This window comes from Phalacrocorax carbo, chromosome 19 (assembly GCF_963921805.1).
Source record: "Phalacrocorax carbo chromosome 19, bPhaCar2.1, whole genome shotgun sequence".
Lineage (NCBI taxonomy): Eukaryota > Metazoa > Chordata > Aves > Suliformes > Phalacrocoracidae > Phalacrocorax > Phalacrocorax carbo.
In genome coordinates, this window is record NC_087531.1 from 5,165,562 (window position 1) to 5,183,410 (window position 17,849).

The 17,849-nt window shown below is 47.1% G+C and overlaps 1 protein-coding gene across 1 annotated transcript in view; it reads right to left on the minus strand.

Annotated features, from left to right (window-relative positions):
• Window positions 1-17,849, minus strand: part of LOC135316455 (solute carrier family 12 member 2-like) — a 147,052-nt gene that overhangs the window by 22,226 nt on the left and 106,977 nt on the right. The window contains exons 17-19 of the mRNA XM_064469903.1: window positions 15,487-15,627; window positions 15,163-15,269; window positions 3,407-3,486 (exon numbers count right to left, since the gene is read on the minus strand). Coding sequence (XP_064325973.1) covers window positions 3,407-3,486; window positions 15,163-15,269; window positions 15,487-15,627 — 328 coding nt within the window. The remainder of the gene's footprint in view (window positions 1-3,406; window positions 3,487-15,162; window positions 15,270-15,486; window positions 15,628-17,849) is intronic.

Genomic DNA, 17,849 nt, shown 5'->3' on the forward strand with positions numbered 1-17,849 from the left:
ATAAGGAGAAGGGCAGATGACTTAGAGGCATCCCTTAGTTCCTTAAAGAATAACTCATTGGTGTCATCCTCCTGGCTGGGTGGCCTATAGTAGACTCCCATGACAACATCCACTTTATTTGTCTGTCCCTTAATCCTTACCCAGAGGCTCTCAACTGTGCCATTGCCAACTGCAAGCTCTGCATTCCAGCTCCCCCACTACATACAGTGCCACACCCTCCCCCCACCTTACCTGCCCTGCCTATCCCTCCTGAAGAGCCTGTAACCATTCATCGTGGCACACCAGTCACAGGACTCATCCCACCAGGATTCACTTATGCCAATGATGTCATATCTCTGGGACTGGGCCAAGGCTTCTAGCGCCTCTTGCTTGTTCCTCATGCTGCGTGCATTTGTGTAGAAACACTTCAAGTGTGGTTCATTGTGCCCATCGCCACGTGGAGCAGTCTGAAGAATCTCACTAGCACGCAGCTCCTCGAACTTTGGCGTGCCATCCTGCTGCTCATCACTGACTAGCCTGGTATTGTCCCTTTCCCCCTTCCAATCTAGTTTAAAGCTCTGTCAGTCAGCCCTGCTAACTCCTGAGCAAGAACCCTTTTTCCCTTCTGAAAAAGGTGCGTCCCATCGGATGTCAGTAGACTTGGTGATGAATAGACCATCCCATGATCAAAAAACCCAAAGTTCTGCCGATGACACCAGCCTTGGAGCCACGTGTTGATCAGCTGGGTCTGCCTGTTCCATTCAATATTCTTCCCTGCTACTGAAAGGATCGAAGAAAATACTACCTGAGTGCCTGAACCTGCAACCAACCACCCCAAGGCTCTGAAATCCCTTTTGATTACCTTTGGACTTCTCTTTGCTACCTCTTCTCTGCCGACATGAAGAACCAATAGTGGGTAATAGTGTGAGGACCATACCAGACTAGGGAGTTTTCTAGTGACATCTCTTACCCTGGCCCCCAGGGAGGCAGCAGACTTCCCTGTGGGTTGGGTCCGGTCAGCATATCGGACCCTCCGTTCCCCTCAGAAAGGAGTCACCTATGACAACTATCCTTTTTTTCTTAACATGAGTGGTTGTGATGCAGGGGGTAGGCTGCCTAGATGACCCTTCCATCCCAGAAGGACCTTTGTCCACATCATCAGTTGCCTGCCCACCCAATTCCAGGGCCTCATACCTGTTGTGTACGGGCACCTGGGAAAGTGAGGCAGGCTGAGAGTGGATTTGCCTGCTGCCCCGAGCAGTAACCTGCTTCCATTCTCCCCTGTCTCCTGGGTCTCCTCCTTCTGCCTGGTGGTGAGGGGGTAGGGGCTCCTTTGTCTCTTGTGCCATGGTTGGCTGGTGCATCTTTCTCAGGGATGGTAGAGTACCATTCTACCAGCCAGTCTCCTCTGACTCCCTGATACTCCTCAGCCTGGACACCTCTTCCTGAAGCTCTGTCATCAGGCTGAGCAACTCCTATATTGGGGTGCAACTCCCACAGGTGAGTTCACTGCTGCCATCAGATACTGACCTGAAACTCAGGCATGCCCTGCAGCCCAGGACCTGGATGGCTGCATGTTCCCTTGAAAGCTCTGTTTGGGTGGCTGCATCAGTTCTTGCAGTTGGAGGGGCCGCGAGGGATACTGAGGGCACAGCTTTTTGCTGGGTGGATACCATGGCTCCTGCTGTTCTCAGCTCCTAACATAGTGTTATTGGATCATGCAACTTTTGCTAAATTTTTTTTTTTAATTTATAGACTTGGGTCTTAAGTACTTGATATCAATTTGGTAGCCTCTTTACTTTGTTTCAGTAACATATTAAGTCTTTGAAAGCAAGTACATACAGCTTACAAATACAGATAGTTGTATATATATAAAACCAAGTTCTGTTGCTGAACATCATAGGGTATACGTCTTATGGATGTCAGGCTGTATTGTGTTTCTGTGGCAAGGTTTTTGGTAGCAGGGAGGCTGCAATGGTGGCTTCTGATAGAAGACACCAGAAGCTGCCCCCATGTCAGACAGAGCCAGTTCCAGCCAGCTCCAAGTCGGACCAGCCAATGGCCGAAGCTGAGCCAGTCAGAGATGGTGGTAGAGCCTCTGTGATAACATATTTAAGAAAGGGTAAAAAATGCTGTGAAAAAGCAGCTGAGGGAGAGAAATAAGAATATGTGAGAGACACAACTATGCAGACACCAAGGTCAGTGAAGAAGGAGGAGGAGGAGGAGGTCCAGGCACCAGAGCAGAGATTTTCCTGCAGCCTGTGGTGAAGACCATGGTGGAGCAGGCTGTCCCCCTGCAGTCCATGGAGGTTAATGGTGGAGCAGGTGTCCACCTGCAGCCTGTGGAGGACCCCACACCAGAGCAGGTGGATGTGCTCTGAAGGAAGCTGCAGCCTGTGGAGAGCCCATGCTGGAGCAGGCTCCTAGCAGGAACTGCAGCCTGTGGAAAGGAGCCCATGCAGGAGCACACTTTCAGGCAGGGCCTGTGGCCCCATGGGGGACCCACGCTGGAGCAGTCCATTCCTGAAGGACTGCACCCTGCGGAAAGGACCCATGCTGCATCAGTTTGTGAAGAACTGCAGCTCATGGGAAGGACGTACATTGGAGTAGTTCATGAAGGACTGTATCCCATGGGAGGGACCCCACGCTGGAGCAGGGGAAGAGTATGAGGAAGAAGGAGCGTCAGTTGCAAAGAGTTAGGAACTGACTGCAACCCCCATTCCCCATCCCCCATGTGCCCCTTGGGGGAAGGAGGTAGAAGATTTGGGAGTGAAGTTGAGCCTGGGAAGAAGGTAGGAGCGGGGGGAAGGTGTTCGTAGATTTGTTCTCATTTAATGTTATCCTACTCTGTTATTACTTGGTAATAAATTAAATTAATCTTCCCCAAGTCGAGTCTGTTTTGCCCATGACAATAATTGCTGAGTGAGCTACCTGTCTTTATCTCAGCCCACAAGCTTTTCTTTGTATTTTCTCCCCCTGTCCTGTTGAGGAGGGAGAGTTAAAGAGCACCTTGTTGGGCACCTGGCAGCTAGCCAAGGTCAACCCACCACACAGGCTTATTAATTTCATTGATTTTTTTCCTATGAAAAGAGTGGTTTTGGGTTTTTGTTAGAATCATAGAATCATTAAGGTTGGAAAAGACCTCTAGGATCATCAAGTCCAATCGTCAACCTAACACTACCATGTCACCTAAACCATGCCCTGAATTGCCACGTCTATGTGTCTTTTAAATACCTCCAGGGATGGCGACTCTACCATCTCTCTGGGCAGCTTGTTCCAGTGTCTGACCAGTCTCTCAGTAAAGAAATTAATCTTAATACCCAGTCTAAACCTCCCCTGATGAAGCTTGAAGCCATTTCATTTAACATCTTCAGAAAGTGGTGTTTAAAGAACAGCTATTTGCCAGAGGAAGCAAAATAGATCTTACCTTGTCCCTGAAGGTGAGATATGTCTAAGCCCTCTTTTAGGCGGATGACAACTACACCATACTGGATGTCAAAGGCATCACTACATGAAAGAAACAGAAATAAAACACTTTAATAACCTTTTCTTTCCCCAGAAGCCTATTTTATGCACCCTTCGAACAAATTTGAGAGACTAAACTCCGTTTAAAACTTCCAAGTCATAAGTTTGTGTTACAACTTGTTTCAGTTCCAAACTATAAGCTGCATTAGTGAACTGAACACCATGTCCTAAAAAGCAACATACATAAAGGTTATCTGTTCCCTTTTCTCTCTCTCCTATATAAAATGGTGATTAAACAAAAGAAACATGAACAAGTCAGTCGAGTTCTGCAGAGATGATGACAAGATACACTGGGAAATCTAAATTTTGATTCCTCCCATCAGAAATGGGATTTATTTCAAGTACATATCATTGACCTGCAGACTACAAATTTCTTAAGTGTTCCAAAACATTCAGGGATTAAAAATAGATATGAAATCTTAGTTCAGAATACAATTTGATAAAAGTTTAATGTGCTTATTTCCATTATATCTGATGGAGGAAGGAACTCACTCCTTTAAAAAAAGAAATTAAGAGAAAGTTCATTATTGTAGAAACAAGCAATAAGCCTGCATAAATGACTGAGTAAAAGTCTGAGTAAATGAAGGACAGAAACCTCAGGATTTAAAAGAGAAAAATAAGAACTTAATCATATCATACAGTTTGCATTAACCATTAATCATCAACACTTTAAAGATACATACCTCATTACAAACAACTATAATTCAGAGAAATCCCATGTCCCCAGACAGAAATCCCACAAGATTTCACTCATTAAATGCTTCTCTTTAAAAGTAGTAAGACTTGATGAGAAATGTTCAAAATATCAACATAGTCTATAATGAATGCAATAAAAATTGAGTATGGTGTAAGAAAAAAATGTTTTGCCCATTGGTGGACATTTTCCATACATTATTTAATTTGTTAAACCTCTACAGATGAGATGTGCTTCTATTGTGCACTTCAGAAATTTTCAAAAATTCAAACTTCAAAAATATGCTTGACCTACAGTTACTACCGGTCGTGGTTTAGCCAGCAACTCAGCCCTACACAGTCACTCACTCACTCCCCTACTGGTGGGATGGGGAGAGAATCAGAAGGGTAAAACTCATGGGTTGAGATAAGAACAGTTTAATAATTAAAATAAAGAAATAAAAAACAACAAAAATGCAATGGAAAGTAGAACAACGACAGGCGCGAAAAACGGGGGGGGGGGAGGGGGGAGGGGGACGAACCACCGAAACAAACTGCACACAACACAGCCGCTCACCACCCACTGACCCGATGTTGCACCTCCCCAAGCCACAAACTGCCCCCCTTAATATACTAGTCATGGTGTCACATGGTATGGAATGGCCATCCCATTGGCCAGTCGGGGTCAGCTGCCCCCACCATGGCCCCGCCCCTCCCAGCTTCCCGCCCGACGTGGCACGCCCGTAAAGCTGGAAAGGGCCTCAACCCCCACAGGCACCACAGTGAGGAGAATTAACCCCTTCTCAGCCAAAACCAGCACATTCTCCACCCCTTAATCCATACCATTTACACCATGCCCAGGTCACATATGATGCAATACAACCGTACCAACCACCACCCCTCCCCTTCCCATCATTTAACATAATACACAGACATCGTTCCCTTAGTACATGGACCTTCCTCGTAAAATGTCCATTAAAATGTCCATTGAGTTCACCCAGTCCATGGCTCTGGGCTCCATCTGTCGCATCAGTCTTTCAGGGTGGGAGAGATGGTGTGTGTGGCGTTGGGTTGCTGCATACCGAGTCAGTCATCGTTCCATCACTGCTGCACCTTGCTTGTTTCACAGTCGATCGTCCATGGGTTGGGAGGCTCGTACTCTGATATCATTGATACAACACAGAGGTGACACACAATGTTATATAGCAGTTCTCATTGTGCCATTCAGTTCATTGACTGTTTTCGCCCAAAATCAAATCCCCTTGAGGCACACATCGGATTTCTCCATCCTCCCGCATCACCCACCAAGTGCACCCAGGTCCTCGAGCAAAAGCAATCCCATGAATGGGTTTGCCTTTGCCTGAGGCAGGAAGAACCCAGACTGTTTTGCCCAGCATACTTTTTGTGTGCACTACAGGGACTCTATCCCCTTCCACAGTATGTAGGATTTCTGACTGGGCAGGGCCAGCTCGATTAGCAGATCCCCTCGTGTTGACTAACCACGTGGCTTTTGCTAAATGTGTATCCCAGTGCCTGAATGTCCCACCCCCCATTGTTAACAGTCCATTGTACCGTTCAATTTTCCCAGAGGCTGGTGCCTGATAGGGGATGTGATACACCCACTCAATGCCATGCTCTTTGGCCCAGCTGTCTATGAGGTTATTTCGGAAATGAGTCCCGTTGTCTGACTCAATTCTCTCTGGGGTGCCATGTTGCCACAGAACTTGTTTTTTGAGACCCAGGATAGTGTTCTGGGCAGTGGCATGGGGCAAAGGATATGTTTCCAGCGAGCCAGTCGTTGTTTCTACCATTGTAATCACATGGTACTTGCCTTGACAGGTTTATGGGAGTGTGATATAGTCAATTTGCCAGGCCTCCCCATATTTATCTTTCAGCCATCGTCCCCCATACCACAGAGGCTTTACTCGCATCACTTGCTTGATTGCAGCACACATTTCTCATTCGTGGATAGCCTGTGCACTAGCGTCCATGGTCAAGTCCACCCCTCGATCACAAGCCCACCTGTATGTTGCATCTCTTCCTTGATGGCCTGAGGTGTCATGGGCCCATCGAGCTAGAAATAGTTCACCCTTATGCTGCCAGTCCAGATCCACCTCAGCCACTTCAATCTCAGCAGCCTGATCCACCTGCTGGTTGTTCCGATGTTCTTCAGTGGCCCGACTCTTGGGGACGTGAGCAGCCACATGATGTACTTTCACAACCAGTTTCTCTACCTGGGCAGCAATATCTTGCCACAATGTGACAGCCCAGATGGGTTTGCCTCTGCATTGCCAGTTGCTTTGCTTCCACTGCTGCAGCCAGCCCCACAGGGCATTTGCCACCATCCAGGAGTCAGTATAGAGATAGAGCACTGGCCACTTTTCCCATTCAGCAATGTCTAAGGCCAGCTGGATGGCCTTTACCTCTGCAAACTGGCTCGATTCACCTTCTCCTTCAGCAGTTTCTGCTACTTGTCGTGTAGGACTCCATACAGCAGCCTTCCATCTCCGGTGCTTTCCCACAAGGCGACAGGACCCATCAGTGAACAGGGCATACTGCTTTTCATCTTCTGGCAGTTTGTTATAAAGTGGGGCTTCTTCAGCACGTGTCACCTCCTCCTCTGGTGATAATCCAAAATCTTTGCCTTCTGGCCAGTCCATAATCACTTCCAAGATTCCTGGGCGACTGGGGTTTCCTACTCGAGGCCGCTGGGTGATCAGTGCAACCCATTTACTCCAAATAGCATCAGTTGCATGGTGTGTAGAGGGGACCTTTCCTTTGAACATCCAGCCCAGCACTGGCAGTCGGGGTGCCAGGAGCAACTGTGCCTCAGTACCAACCACTTCTGAAGCAGCTCGGACCCCTTCATATGCTGCCAATATCTCTTTTTCAGTTGGAGTAGAGCGGGCTTCGGACCCTCTGTACCCCCGACTCCAAAACCCTAGGGGTCGACCCCGGGTCTCCCCTGGTGCTTTCTGCCAGAGGCTCCACGTAGGAGCATTCTCCCCGGCTGTAGTGTAGAGCATATTTTTTATATCTTGTCCTGCCTGGACTGGCCCAAGAGCTACTGCATGAACTATCTCCTGTTTAATCTGTTCAAAGGCTTGTCGTTGCTCAGGGCCCCATTTGAAATCATTCTTTTTCCAGGTCACTTGATAGAGAGGGCTTACGATCAGACTGTAATTTGGAATATGCATTCTCCAAATATCCACAACGCCCAAGAGAGCTTGTGTTTCTTTTTTGCTAGTTGGTGGATACATGGCTGCTATTTTGTTGATCACATCCATTGGGATCTGACGACGTCCATCTTGCCATTTGATTCCCAAGAACTGGATCTCTTGTGCGGGTCCCTTCACCTTACTTTGTTTTATGGCAAAACCAGCCTTCAGAAAGGATTGGGACTATTTTCTCTCCTTTCTAAAAAACTTCTTCTGCTGTGTTGCCCCACACAATGATGTCATCAATGTATTGAAGGTGTTCTGGAGCTTCTCCCTGTTCTAGTACAGTCTGAATCAGTCCATGGCAAATGGTAGGACTGTGTTTCCACCCCTGGGGCAGTTGATTCCAGGTGTACTGGACGCTCCTCCATGTGAAAGCAAACTGTGGCCTGCACTCTGCTGCCAGAGGGACTGAGAAGAATGCATTAGCAGTATCAGTTGTGGCATACCACTTGGCTGCCTTTGACTCCAGTTCGTATTGAAGTTCTAGCATGAATGGCACAGCAGCACTCAACGGTGGAGTGACTTCATTCAGGCCACAATAGTCTACTGTTAGCCTCCACTCTCCATTAGACTTCCAGACTGGCCATATGGGACTGTTAAAGGGTGAGTGGGTCTTACTGATGACTCCTTGGCTCCTCAGTTGGTGAATGAGCTCATGGATGGGGATCAGAGAGTCTTGGTAGGTGCGATATTGCCGCCGGTGCACTGTTGTGGTGGCGATTGGCACCTGTTGTTCCTCGACCTTCAACAACCCCACAACAGAAGGGTCCTTCGAGAGACCGGGCAAGGTAGACAGCTGTTCAGTTTCCTCCGTCTCCAAGGCAGCTACGCCAAAAGCCCACCTGTACCCTTTTGGGTCCTTGAAATACTCTCACCTGAGGTAGTCTATGCCAAGGATGCACGGAGCCTCTGGGCCAGTCACAATGGGGTGCTTCTGCCACTCATTCCCAGTTAGGCTCACTTCGGCCTCCAATACAGTTAGCTCTTGGGATCCCCCTGTCACTCCAGCAATGCTGATGGGTTCTGCCCCTATATACTTTGATGGCATTAAGGTGCACTGTGCGCCGGTGTCCACTAAAGCTTTATACTCCTGTGGGTCGGACGTGCCAGGCCATCGGATCCACACAGTCCAGTAAGCCCGGTTATCCCTTTCCTCCACCCGGCTGGAGGCAGGGCCCCTCTAGTCCTGATCATGGCAGTCACAACTCACTTCCTGTAAATGTGAATCAGGAGTCCCTCTAGTAAACGTAGAAATAAAATCAGCGCTTCTACTCCTCTGTCTGGGGGCTTGCTCACTGGAAACTGGAGCAGCAGCTTTCCTGGAAGAGCCTCCCTGAGTGACTGTTCTTCCTTGCAGTTCATGTACTTGTGCCTGTAGGGTCGAAGTAGGCTTGCCATCCCACCTCATCATGTCCTCTCTGTGGTCACGCAGGTAGAACCATAGGGTGGCCCGTGGTGCGTATCCTCTCCTTTGAGCCAATCGACGCTTATTCCTAACAGCTGAGATACTACTCTGTCGAGGTGGGGAGTAGGACATATCTTCTTTGAGTTGCTGGACCTCTTGGGATAGTTTCTCAACAGCAGAGACAAGCGAGGAAGAGATATTTGTTTCATAATCCCGGAGTCTATCAATCACCTCCACCACCATTGGTGTTTCATCATCTTTCCAGGACATTACTGCCAATGACTTTGCATGCGAAGATGGTGTGCTCCGTACAAACTTCCACCACATGGGTCGTGTGCACTCGGCTTCATCTGGATCTTTGGATGACCGTTGATCGTCCAGGTCACCATAAATCACCTCAAGCACAGCTAATTCCCTTAGATACTGGATGCCTTTCTCCATGGTTGTCCATTTTCCTGGGCGATATGTAACATCTTCTTTTAAGGGATACCTTCGTTCACTCCAGACAGTAGTCGCCTCCAGAGGCTGAGGGCTTGTGTTCTTTTTCCAATTGCTTTGTCAACGCCCCCTTCCCCAGAAAGGGATCCCAGTTGTTTGGCTTCTTTTCCCTCTAGTTCCAGGCTACTGGCCCGATTATCCCAGCATCAGAGCATCCAGATGACAATGTGCTCACCTGAATGACGGCTGAAATCTTTCTGCATATCTTGCAACTCGCTCAAGGACAGGGATCAGGTGGTCTCTATTTCATTTATGACTTCTTCCTCCTCTCCCCGTGACGGCCCTGCTTTTTCATCATCCCGTTCTACATGAGTTGACATCCGCTTCCAATATTTTGTCTTGTGTATCGGGGCGACTGATACTTGCATGGTTTGATTCTCTGAGTCAGCTCCAGTACTTGTCATGGGGGTTTGAGTAGTCACAATGCTTGTCCTGGGGGTTTGAGTGGCCACAGTGCCTGTCACTTTGCCTTTCAATCCAGAGACCTTCTCTTCCCCTTGAGAGCACTAAATACTGTTGAGCAGGGCTCGGTATGCATGGGCCAGGCCCCATCATATAGTTATCTGTGTCTGTCTGCGGTTCCCAGCGTAGCAACATACTTTCTCCAAATATTCTACTAGTTTTTCAAGACTCTGCACTTCTTCAGGGGTGAAACTCCAAAACACTGGGGGTGCCCACTGCCCTAGGTATTTGCCCATGCTATCCCAAATGCCCTGCCACTCGTAACTATCAAGCCTTGGGGCAGATCTCTGGGTGATATTCTTAAATTGCTTAGTCAAAACCAAAACAACATGCCCAGAAACTAACAATAAGTGCACCTTAACCACCCACGGATGTTCAAGATACAGAAAGGTTGTTGTAATAGAGGCTGAGACATCACAGAACAAAGTTGCAAAGATACCATTCTGTATTTCCTCCATATAAAATCTCTCAGAGGAGGAGGTATAATTGCTAATTGCCTCAACAAGGTGGTATCCAAAGTACAGTTAAGGTTTCAGCAAAAACCCCAAATACCTGATAAAGCTGAAAAGCAGTGTTTGCATAACAAATCCCATAGGCAAAACGTTACTAATCACAGCAGAACACAGCAGACTAAACAAACCAACACCAATCTTTAACACCAACTGCAAAAAGGACAACATGGTGCTGTGACCAGCAGCTGTTATTATCTCTAACCCTTGAGCCCCACATTGGGCGCCAAAAAGACTGTCGTGGTTTAGCCGGCAGCTCAGCCCCACACAGTCGCTCGCTCTCTCCCCCACTGGTGGGATGGGGGAGAGAATCAGAAGGGTAACGCTCGTGGGTTGGGATAAGAACAGTTTAATAATTAAAATTAAAAAAAAAACAACAACAAAAATGCAATGGAAAGGAAAGCAACGAGAGGCGCAAAACCTGGGGGGGGGGGGAGGGGAATGAACCGTGGAAACAAACCGCACGCGACGCAGCTGCTCACCGCCCGCCAACCCGATGCTGCACCTCCCCCAGCCACAAACTGCCCCCCTTAATATACTGGTCATGGTGTCACATGGTATGGAATGAACATCCCATTGGCCAGTCGGGGTCAGCTGCCCTGGCCGTGGCCCTGCCCCTCCCAGCCTCCCGCCTGACCTGGCAGAGCGGGGGAAGCTGGAAAGGGCCCCAACCACCACAGTGAAGAGAATTAACCCCTTCACAGCCAAAACCAGCACACTACTTCCTGAGGTCTTTCTGTTGTGGATGTGGAGAGCCACATGACTTTTTGGCCCGAAGAGTTCTTCCAGCACAAGCCATTCCAAATCAATATGCGTGTGTGTGTGCGCATGTGGAACCCACATCACAAAGAAAAATCAACCAACTTTTCCCCTTATTTTTCACTGCCTTTGGTGATTTTGCATTTCTGTTAAGGACCTGGGGTGGTGGTAGTGGTGGTGGGAGAGATTATGGTTGTTTTTTTTTTTCTCCCCTCCACCCCTTTTTTTAACTCGCTACCTGTAGTCCTACTTCCCTTCTTTCTTTTAAAGGCACAGTAACCAACAACACCACTGTAAAGCACAAGTAAACAATGGGCAACCAGAAACAGGCAAATAATGCAAGTCAACTCTTGGCTACATGCTGGTGCCGATGTGAGGGTTTTGGCTTTTATGACGAGAAGGACTTTCCCCAGCAACCATAGTTTCCTAGGGAGGGGTAGAATCTACCTGTTGAGAAGGGGCAAGGGAATCTTTGGCAGCAGGCTAGCCAACTTGGTGAGGCGGGCTTCAAACTGAAGGATTGGGGGGCGGGGTCCACAGTGGCAATGCTAATGCCATCACATCCAACAGGGAATAAGCCAGGCCAACCAGAGCAGTAACAAAGGTGTGCATGGCTATAGTGGACCCCTGTGCACCCCTCCAGGGAAACCTGCGTGCTCAAGTACCTTTCTGAAACGCCTGTACACCAATGCATCACCATGCATGCAGCATGGGGAATAAACAGGAGGAAAGAGAGGTCTGTGTGTGGTTGCAGGGCCATGATCTGATTGCAATTACAGAGACATGGTGGGATAGCTCACATGACTGGAATGTGGTCATGGATGGCTAGAGGCTTTTCAGGAAAGACAGGCCAACAAGGTGAGGTGGGGGAGTTGCTCTTTATGTGAGGGAGCAACTGGAATGCATTGAGCTATGCCTAGGAGTGGAGGAAGAACAAGTCGAGAGCTTGTAAAAATTAAGGAGCAGACAAATATGGGCAACACTGTTGTAGGTGTTTACTACAGGCTACCAGATAAGGAAGAGGAAGTCGACAAGGCCTTCTACAGACAGCTGGAAGTAGCCTCACAATCAAGGGGGACTTCAACCACCCTGATATTTGCTAGAAAAGCAACACAGCAAGGCATGCACGATCCAGGAGGTTCCTGCAGAGCATCGAGGATAACTTTTTGATGCAGGTGGTGGAGGAGCCAATGAGGCAAGATGTGCTGCTGGACCTTACACTAACAAACAAGGAAGGGCTGGTTGAGGATGTGAGAGCTGGGGGTAGCCTTGGCTGCAGTGACCATGAGATGGTGGAGTTCAGAAACCTGCGTGGTAGAAGCAGGGCAACAAGTAGGATTACAACCCTGGACTTCAAGAGAGCCAACTTTGGCCTCTTCAAAGAACTGCTTGGAGGAATCCCCTGGGCTAGGGCTCTAGAAGGCAGGGGGGTCCAAGAGAGCAGGTCAATATTCAAGGACCACTTCCTCCGAGCTCAAGATCGGTACATCCCTAGGAGGAAGAAGTCAAGCTAAGGAGCCAGGAGACCTGCATGGAGGAGCAAAGAGCTTCTAGAGAAATTAAAATGGAAGAGGGAGGTTCACAGTATGTGGGAAAAGGGACTGGCCACTTGGGAGGAATATAGGAATGTTGTCGGGGTATGCAGAGATGCAATGAGGAAGGCCAAGGCCCACTCGGAACTAAATCTGGCAAGGAACGTCAAGGATAACAAGAAGGGCTTCTTTAACTACATCAGCAGTAAAAGGAAGACTGGGGAAACTGTGGGCCCACTGCTGAACAAGGAAGGGGCCCTGGTAACGCAGGATGCAGAGAAGGCAGAGTTACTGAATGCCATCTTTGCTTCAGTCTTTACTGCTAAAGCTGGCCCTCAGGCATCTCAGCCCCTGAGGTGAGAGAGGAAATCTGGAGAAAGGAGGACTTTACCTTGGTTGAGGAGGATTGGGTTAGAGATCACCTAGTCAATCTGGATCCTCGCAAATCCATGGGCCCCAATGGGATGCACCCATGAGTGCTGAGGGAGCTGGCAGCTGCTGTCACTAAGCCACTCTCCATCATCTTTGAAAGATCATGGAGGACAGGAGAGGTGCCCAAGGACTGGAGGGTAGCCAATGTCACTCCAGTCTTCAAAAAGGGCAAGAAGGAGGACCCAGGAAACTATAGGCCAGTCAGTCTCACCTCCATCCCCAGAAAGGTGATGGCGCAGTTCGTCCTGGAGGTCATCTCCAGACATGTAGAGGAAAAGAAGGTTGTCAGAAGTAGTCAACATGGATTCACCAAGAGAAAATCATGCTTGACCAACTTGATAGCCTTCTATGATGGCATGACTGGCTGGGTAGATGAAGGGAGAGCAGTGGATGTTGTTTATCTCGACTTCAGTAAGGCATTTGACGCTGTCTCCCATAACATCCTCATAGACAAGCTAAGGAAGTGTGAGTTAGATGAGTGGACACTGAGGTGGATAGAGAACTGGCTGAACAACAGAGCTCAGAGGGTTGCGATGAAAAGGGAAGAGTCTGGTTGGTGGCCTGTAACTAGCAGTGTTCCCCAGGGGTCTGTGCTGGCTCCAGTCATGTTCAACATATTCATCAATGACCTGGACAAAGGGATAGAGTGTAACCTCAGCAAGTTTGCTGACGATACCAAGCTGGGAGGAGTGGTTGATACACCGGAAGGCTGTGCTGCCATCCAACAAGATCTGGACAGGCTGGGCCAAGAGGAACCTGATGAAATTCAACAAGAGCAAGTGTAAGGTCCTGCACCTGGGGAGGAAAAACCCCATATACCAGTAGAGGTTGGGGGTTGACCTACTGGAAAGCAGCTCCACTGAGAAGGACCCTGGAGTGCTGGTGGACAACAAGCTGACCATGAGCCAACAATGTGCCCTTGTGGCCAAGGCGGCCAACAATATCCTGGGCTGCATTAAAAGGAGTGTGGCCAGCAGGGCGAGGGAGGTTATCCTCCCCCTCTACTCTGCCCTAGTGAGGCCACATTTGGAGTACTGCCTCCCAGTTCTGGGCCCCCCAGTTCAGGAAAGACAGGGATCTGCTTGAGCAAGTCCAGCGGAGAGCTACCAAGACGATCAGGGGACTGGAGCATCTCTCTTATGAGGAAAGGCTGAGAGACCTGGGTTTGTTCAGCCTGGAGAACAGAAGACTGAGGGGGGATTCCATCAATGCCTATAAATATCTAAAGGGAGGGTGTCAAGAGGATTGGGCCAGATTCTTTTCAGTGGTGCCCAACGACAGGACAAGGGGCAATGTGCAGAAGTTGGAACACAGGAAGTTCCACTTAAATATGAGAAAAAACTTCTTTACTGTGAGGGTGACAGAGCAGTGGAACAGGCTGCCCAGGGAGGTTGTGGAGTCTCCTTCCCTGGAGACATTAAAAACCTGCCAGGACACGTTCCTGTGCCCCCTGCTCTAGGTGTACCTGCTCAAGCAGGAGGGTTGAACAAGATGATCTCCAGAGGTCCCTTCCAACCCCTACCATTCTGTGATTCTGTGAAAACAGATTAAGTAGCATATAACAACAATAACAACAAAATCTCTGTATAATCGCAAGTGTGAGAAGCAAGTTTCTTTTTTCTTAAATATGTTAGTAGTAAAAGTTATTCTGTTTTTTTTTTTTTCAGCCAGAACTGGTTGCACCTTCACAGCTGGCAAATGACAGTGGAAATTCCTTTTCCATCTGCTTGTTGTCTACTATATTACTTTAGGTGTCCAGTGCTGTGTATCTTTTATAATAAATATTTTACTTATTATAGCAGAAGCTTTAACTGGAATATGAATATTTAGCATAAGAGTTGATTCATTTTTCTAGACTTAATCTCCAAAGACTGCAACTCTTAAATCTCAGACCACTGCCACAATACTCTCTAGATGCAGAAAGGGTTATTAAATAGAAATTTAATCTGTTCAAACTGTAAAACAGCTGCTTATTAATTTCCATATCAGAAAAAAATACTATATTGAAGATTGTTGGATCAGCAGTGTGGAAAATTGGAAAGCATCTGAAAGCACTTAGAAGAAAGCCTGTGTAACAAATCTTCTTAAGGTAAAAATTCTTTGGCTTGTGTTTCATTTCAGTTCATTTGGTAGTAAGAGTTATCCACATTTCTGCATTTTCTACTTACTGGAGTAAATTTATATAGGTCTCAACATCACTAATGTCAGCTTGTCTCCAGTTTCTCTTAAATCCAAGAACAAGGGTGTTAGGTCTCATTCTACCCAGACCAGCAGCCTAAGGAGAAGAGAAATTATTTTGTAAAACTAAGTTACTGAAATAGCTAAAGGGTTTTCCTTTTTTTTTTTTTTTTAAGCATACAAGTATTTTTCAAAGTTTTTAGATAACTTTGCATAATGAAAATACTTCAACGCGCAAAGTATAAAAGCTTAATTTTTTAATGTTCATCCTCACCACTTCCGTTAAAAAAACAAAATAGAGGAGACAGGTGTACCTGCATTAAATACTGTCCTCCATCCCTCAAGTCTTCTGCATGCACTGGTGCATAGAAGGCCTTCATCTTGTTTTTAATAAGCCATCGCTGATATTTGGCCAGATCAGTTAACCGTTCCTTCACTGCTTGCCTCTGAGAACCCTTTCAAAAGAAGGAAATTAAGGGGAAGAGGGAACAAGAAATATGAGTATCAGCAGTAATAAAGCACAATTTTTTTTTCACTGCTAGAATCCAAATCATACTTGAAGAACCTCAAAACATGCTTCTCCACTATCAAAAAAACCCCCAAACCAACGAAATATCACTATCAATAGCAGTAAAGAGTGGACCACATTCTCATTTTTAGGATGAGGATTCCTCAACCTTAAACATTCTTGTTCCTGCAGAGTACAACCACTTAACCAGCTTGTGGCATAAGCTTGTCCACCAAAGCATAACATAATTTTAAAAGAAAAGGGCTCTGTAACAAAGCATTCATGGATATAAGATGACTTAATATTAGGTTTTATGGGACTATTTGTCTCGAGCTGTACTAAAATTGAGTTTGCCTACATTTATACATAATCCTACTACTGTTCCCTCCTACTGCTATTTCAGAAAGCCTTCATCACAGTAGTATCTGGAGTTCTATGAAAACTGTTTCTTGTAAAATTCAGTACAACATATAGCAAGTTCACTGATGATACCAAGCTGGGAGGAGTGGTTGATACACCGGAAGGCTGTGCTGCCATCCAACAAGATCTGGACAGGCTGGGCCAAGAGGAACCTGATGAAATTCAACAAGAGCAAGTGTAAGGTCCTGCACCTGGGGAGGAAAAACCCCATATACCAGTAGAGGTTGGGGGTTGACCTACTGGAAAGCAGCTCCACTGAGAAGGACCCTGGAGTGCTGGTGGACAACAAGCTGACCATGAGCCAACAATGTGCCCTTGTGGCCAAGGCGGCCAACAATATCCTGGGCTGCATTAAAAGGAGTGTGGCCAGCAGGGCGAGGGAGGTTATCCTCCCCCTCTACTCTGCCCTAGTGAGGCCACATTTGGAGTACTGCCTCCCAGTTCTGGGCCCCCCAGTTCAGGAAAGACAGGGATCTGCTTGAGCAAGTCCAGCGGAGAGCTACCAAGACGATCAGGGGACTGGAGCATCTCTCTTATGAGGAAAGGCTGAGAGACCTGGGTTTGTTCAGCCTGGAGAACAGAAGACTGAGGGGGGATTCCATCAATGCCTATAAATATCTAAAGGGAGGGTGTCAAGAGGATTGGGCCAGATTCTTTTCAGTGGTGCCCAACGACAGGACAAGGGGCAATGTGCAGAAGTTGGAACACAGGAAGTTCCACTTAAATATGAGAAAAAACTTCTTTACTGTGAGGGTGACAGAGCAGTGGAACAGGCTGCCCAGGGAGGTTGTGGAGTCTCCTTCCCTGGAGACATTAAAAACCTGCCAGGACACGTTCCTGTGTCCCCTGCTCTAGGTGTACCTGCTCAAGCAGGAGGGTTGAACAAGATGATCTCCAGAGGTCCCTTCCAACCCCTACCATTCTGTGATTCTGTGATTCTGTGATATAGAAGCACAACATGACATCTGCATTGCTATTCCAAGATCAGACTATGGAAGCGAGTCAGAGGAACAAAAAGCAACAACTGCCCGAGACATTAAGACTACCATTGTGTTCTATTTACCATCAAGGGAGATTCAGAACTGTCTCAGTCTCTTATGTTTCTTACAAAACTGGTAATTTGACTTAGTTACCTACATGTCTTTCCTGGACTGCTAGCTTCCAGACAGCTTTCAAACCCCCTGAAATTACCAAGATTTTAAATTGCATTACCACTTTATATTACTATTTATTTTTACAGTGTTTTACCATTTTCTGATTTGGGAAAATATCTAGATGAGATATATCGAGATCTGCAGCTTGATTAAGACCAGTCCCAAATATTTCTGCTTCTAGTCTGTTTCATATTCTAGTTTCAACCATTCTGTGTCTCCATGTATTGCCATGAGTCTTACAGCTTTGGAGAAAGCTACCTTTAAGATTTGACTCGTATTTAAATTGAAGGAAAAAAGCCACAATTTAGAAGTTTCTGCTGTGATTTTTGAGAGTCCAACTTTCCTCATTCATACAAAGCTAATCAAGTCTCCATATATTCGCTTATGACAAATCCCAGCTTTTGTGGTAACTTGTCTGAGACAGGAATGCAATTCCATCTACTGCAGAAAGAAAAATGTGTTTTCTTTCAGAGAAGACAGCACTAACTTAGACAGCTAGCTGTATACTGCTGTCATTTTGACTGACTGCTCTGTCCAAAGTATGAGAGAGAAGACCGAATGACACAAGGACAGAGAAAAGCCCAGACTATATTCC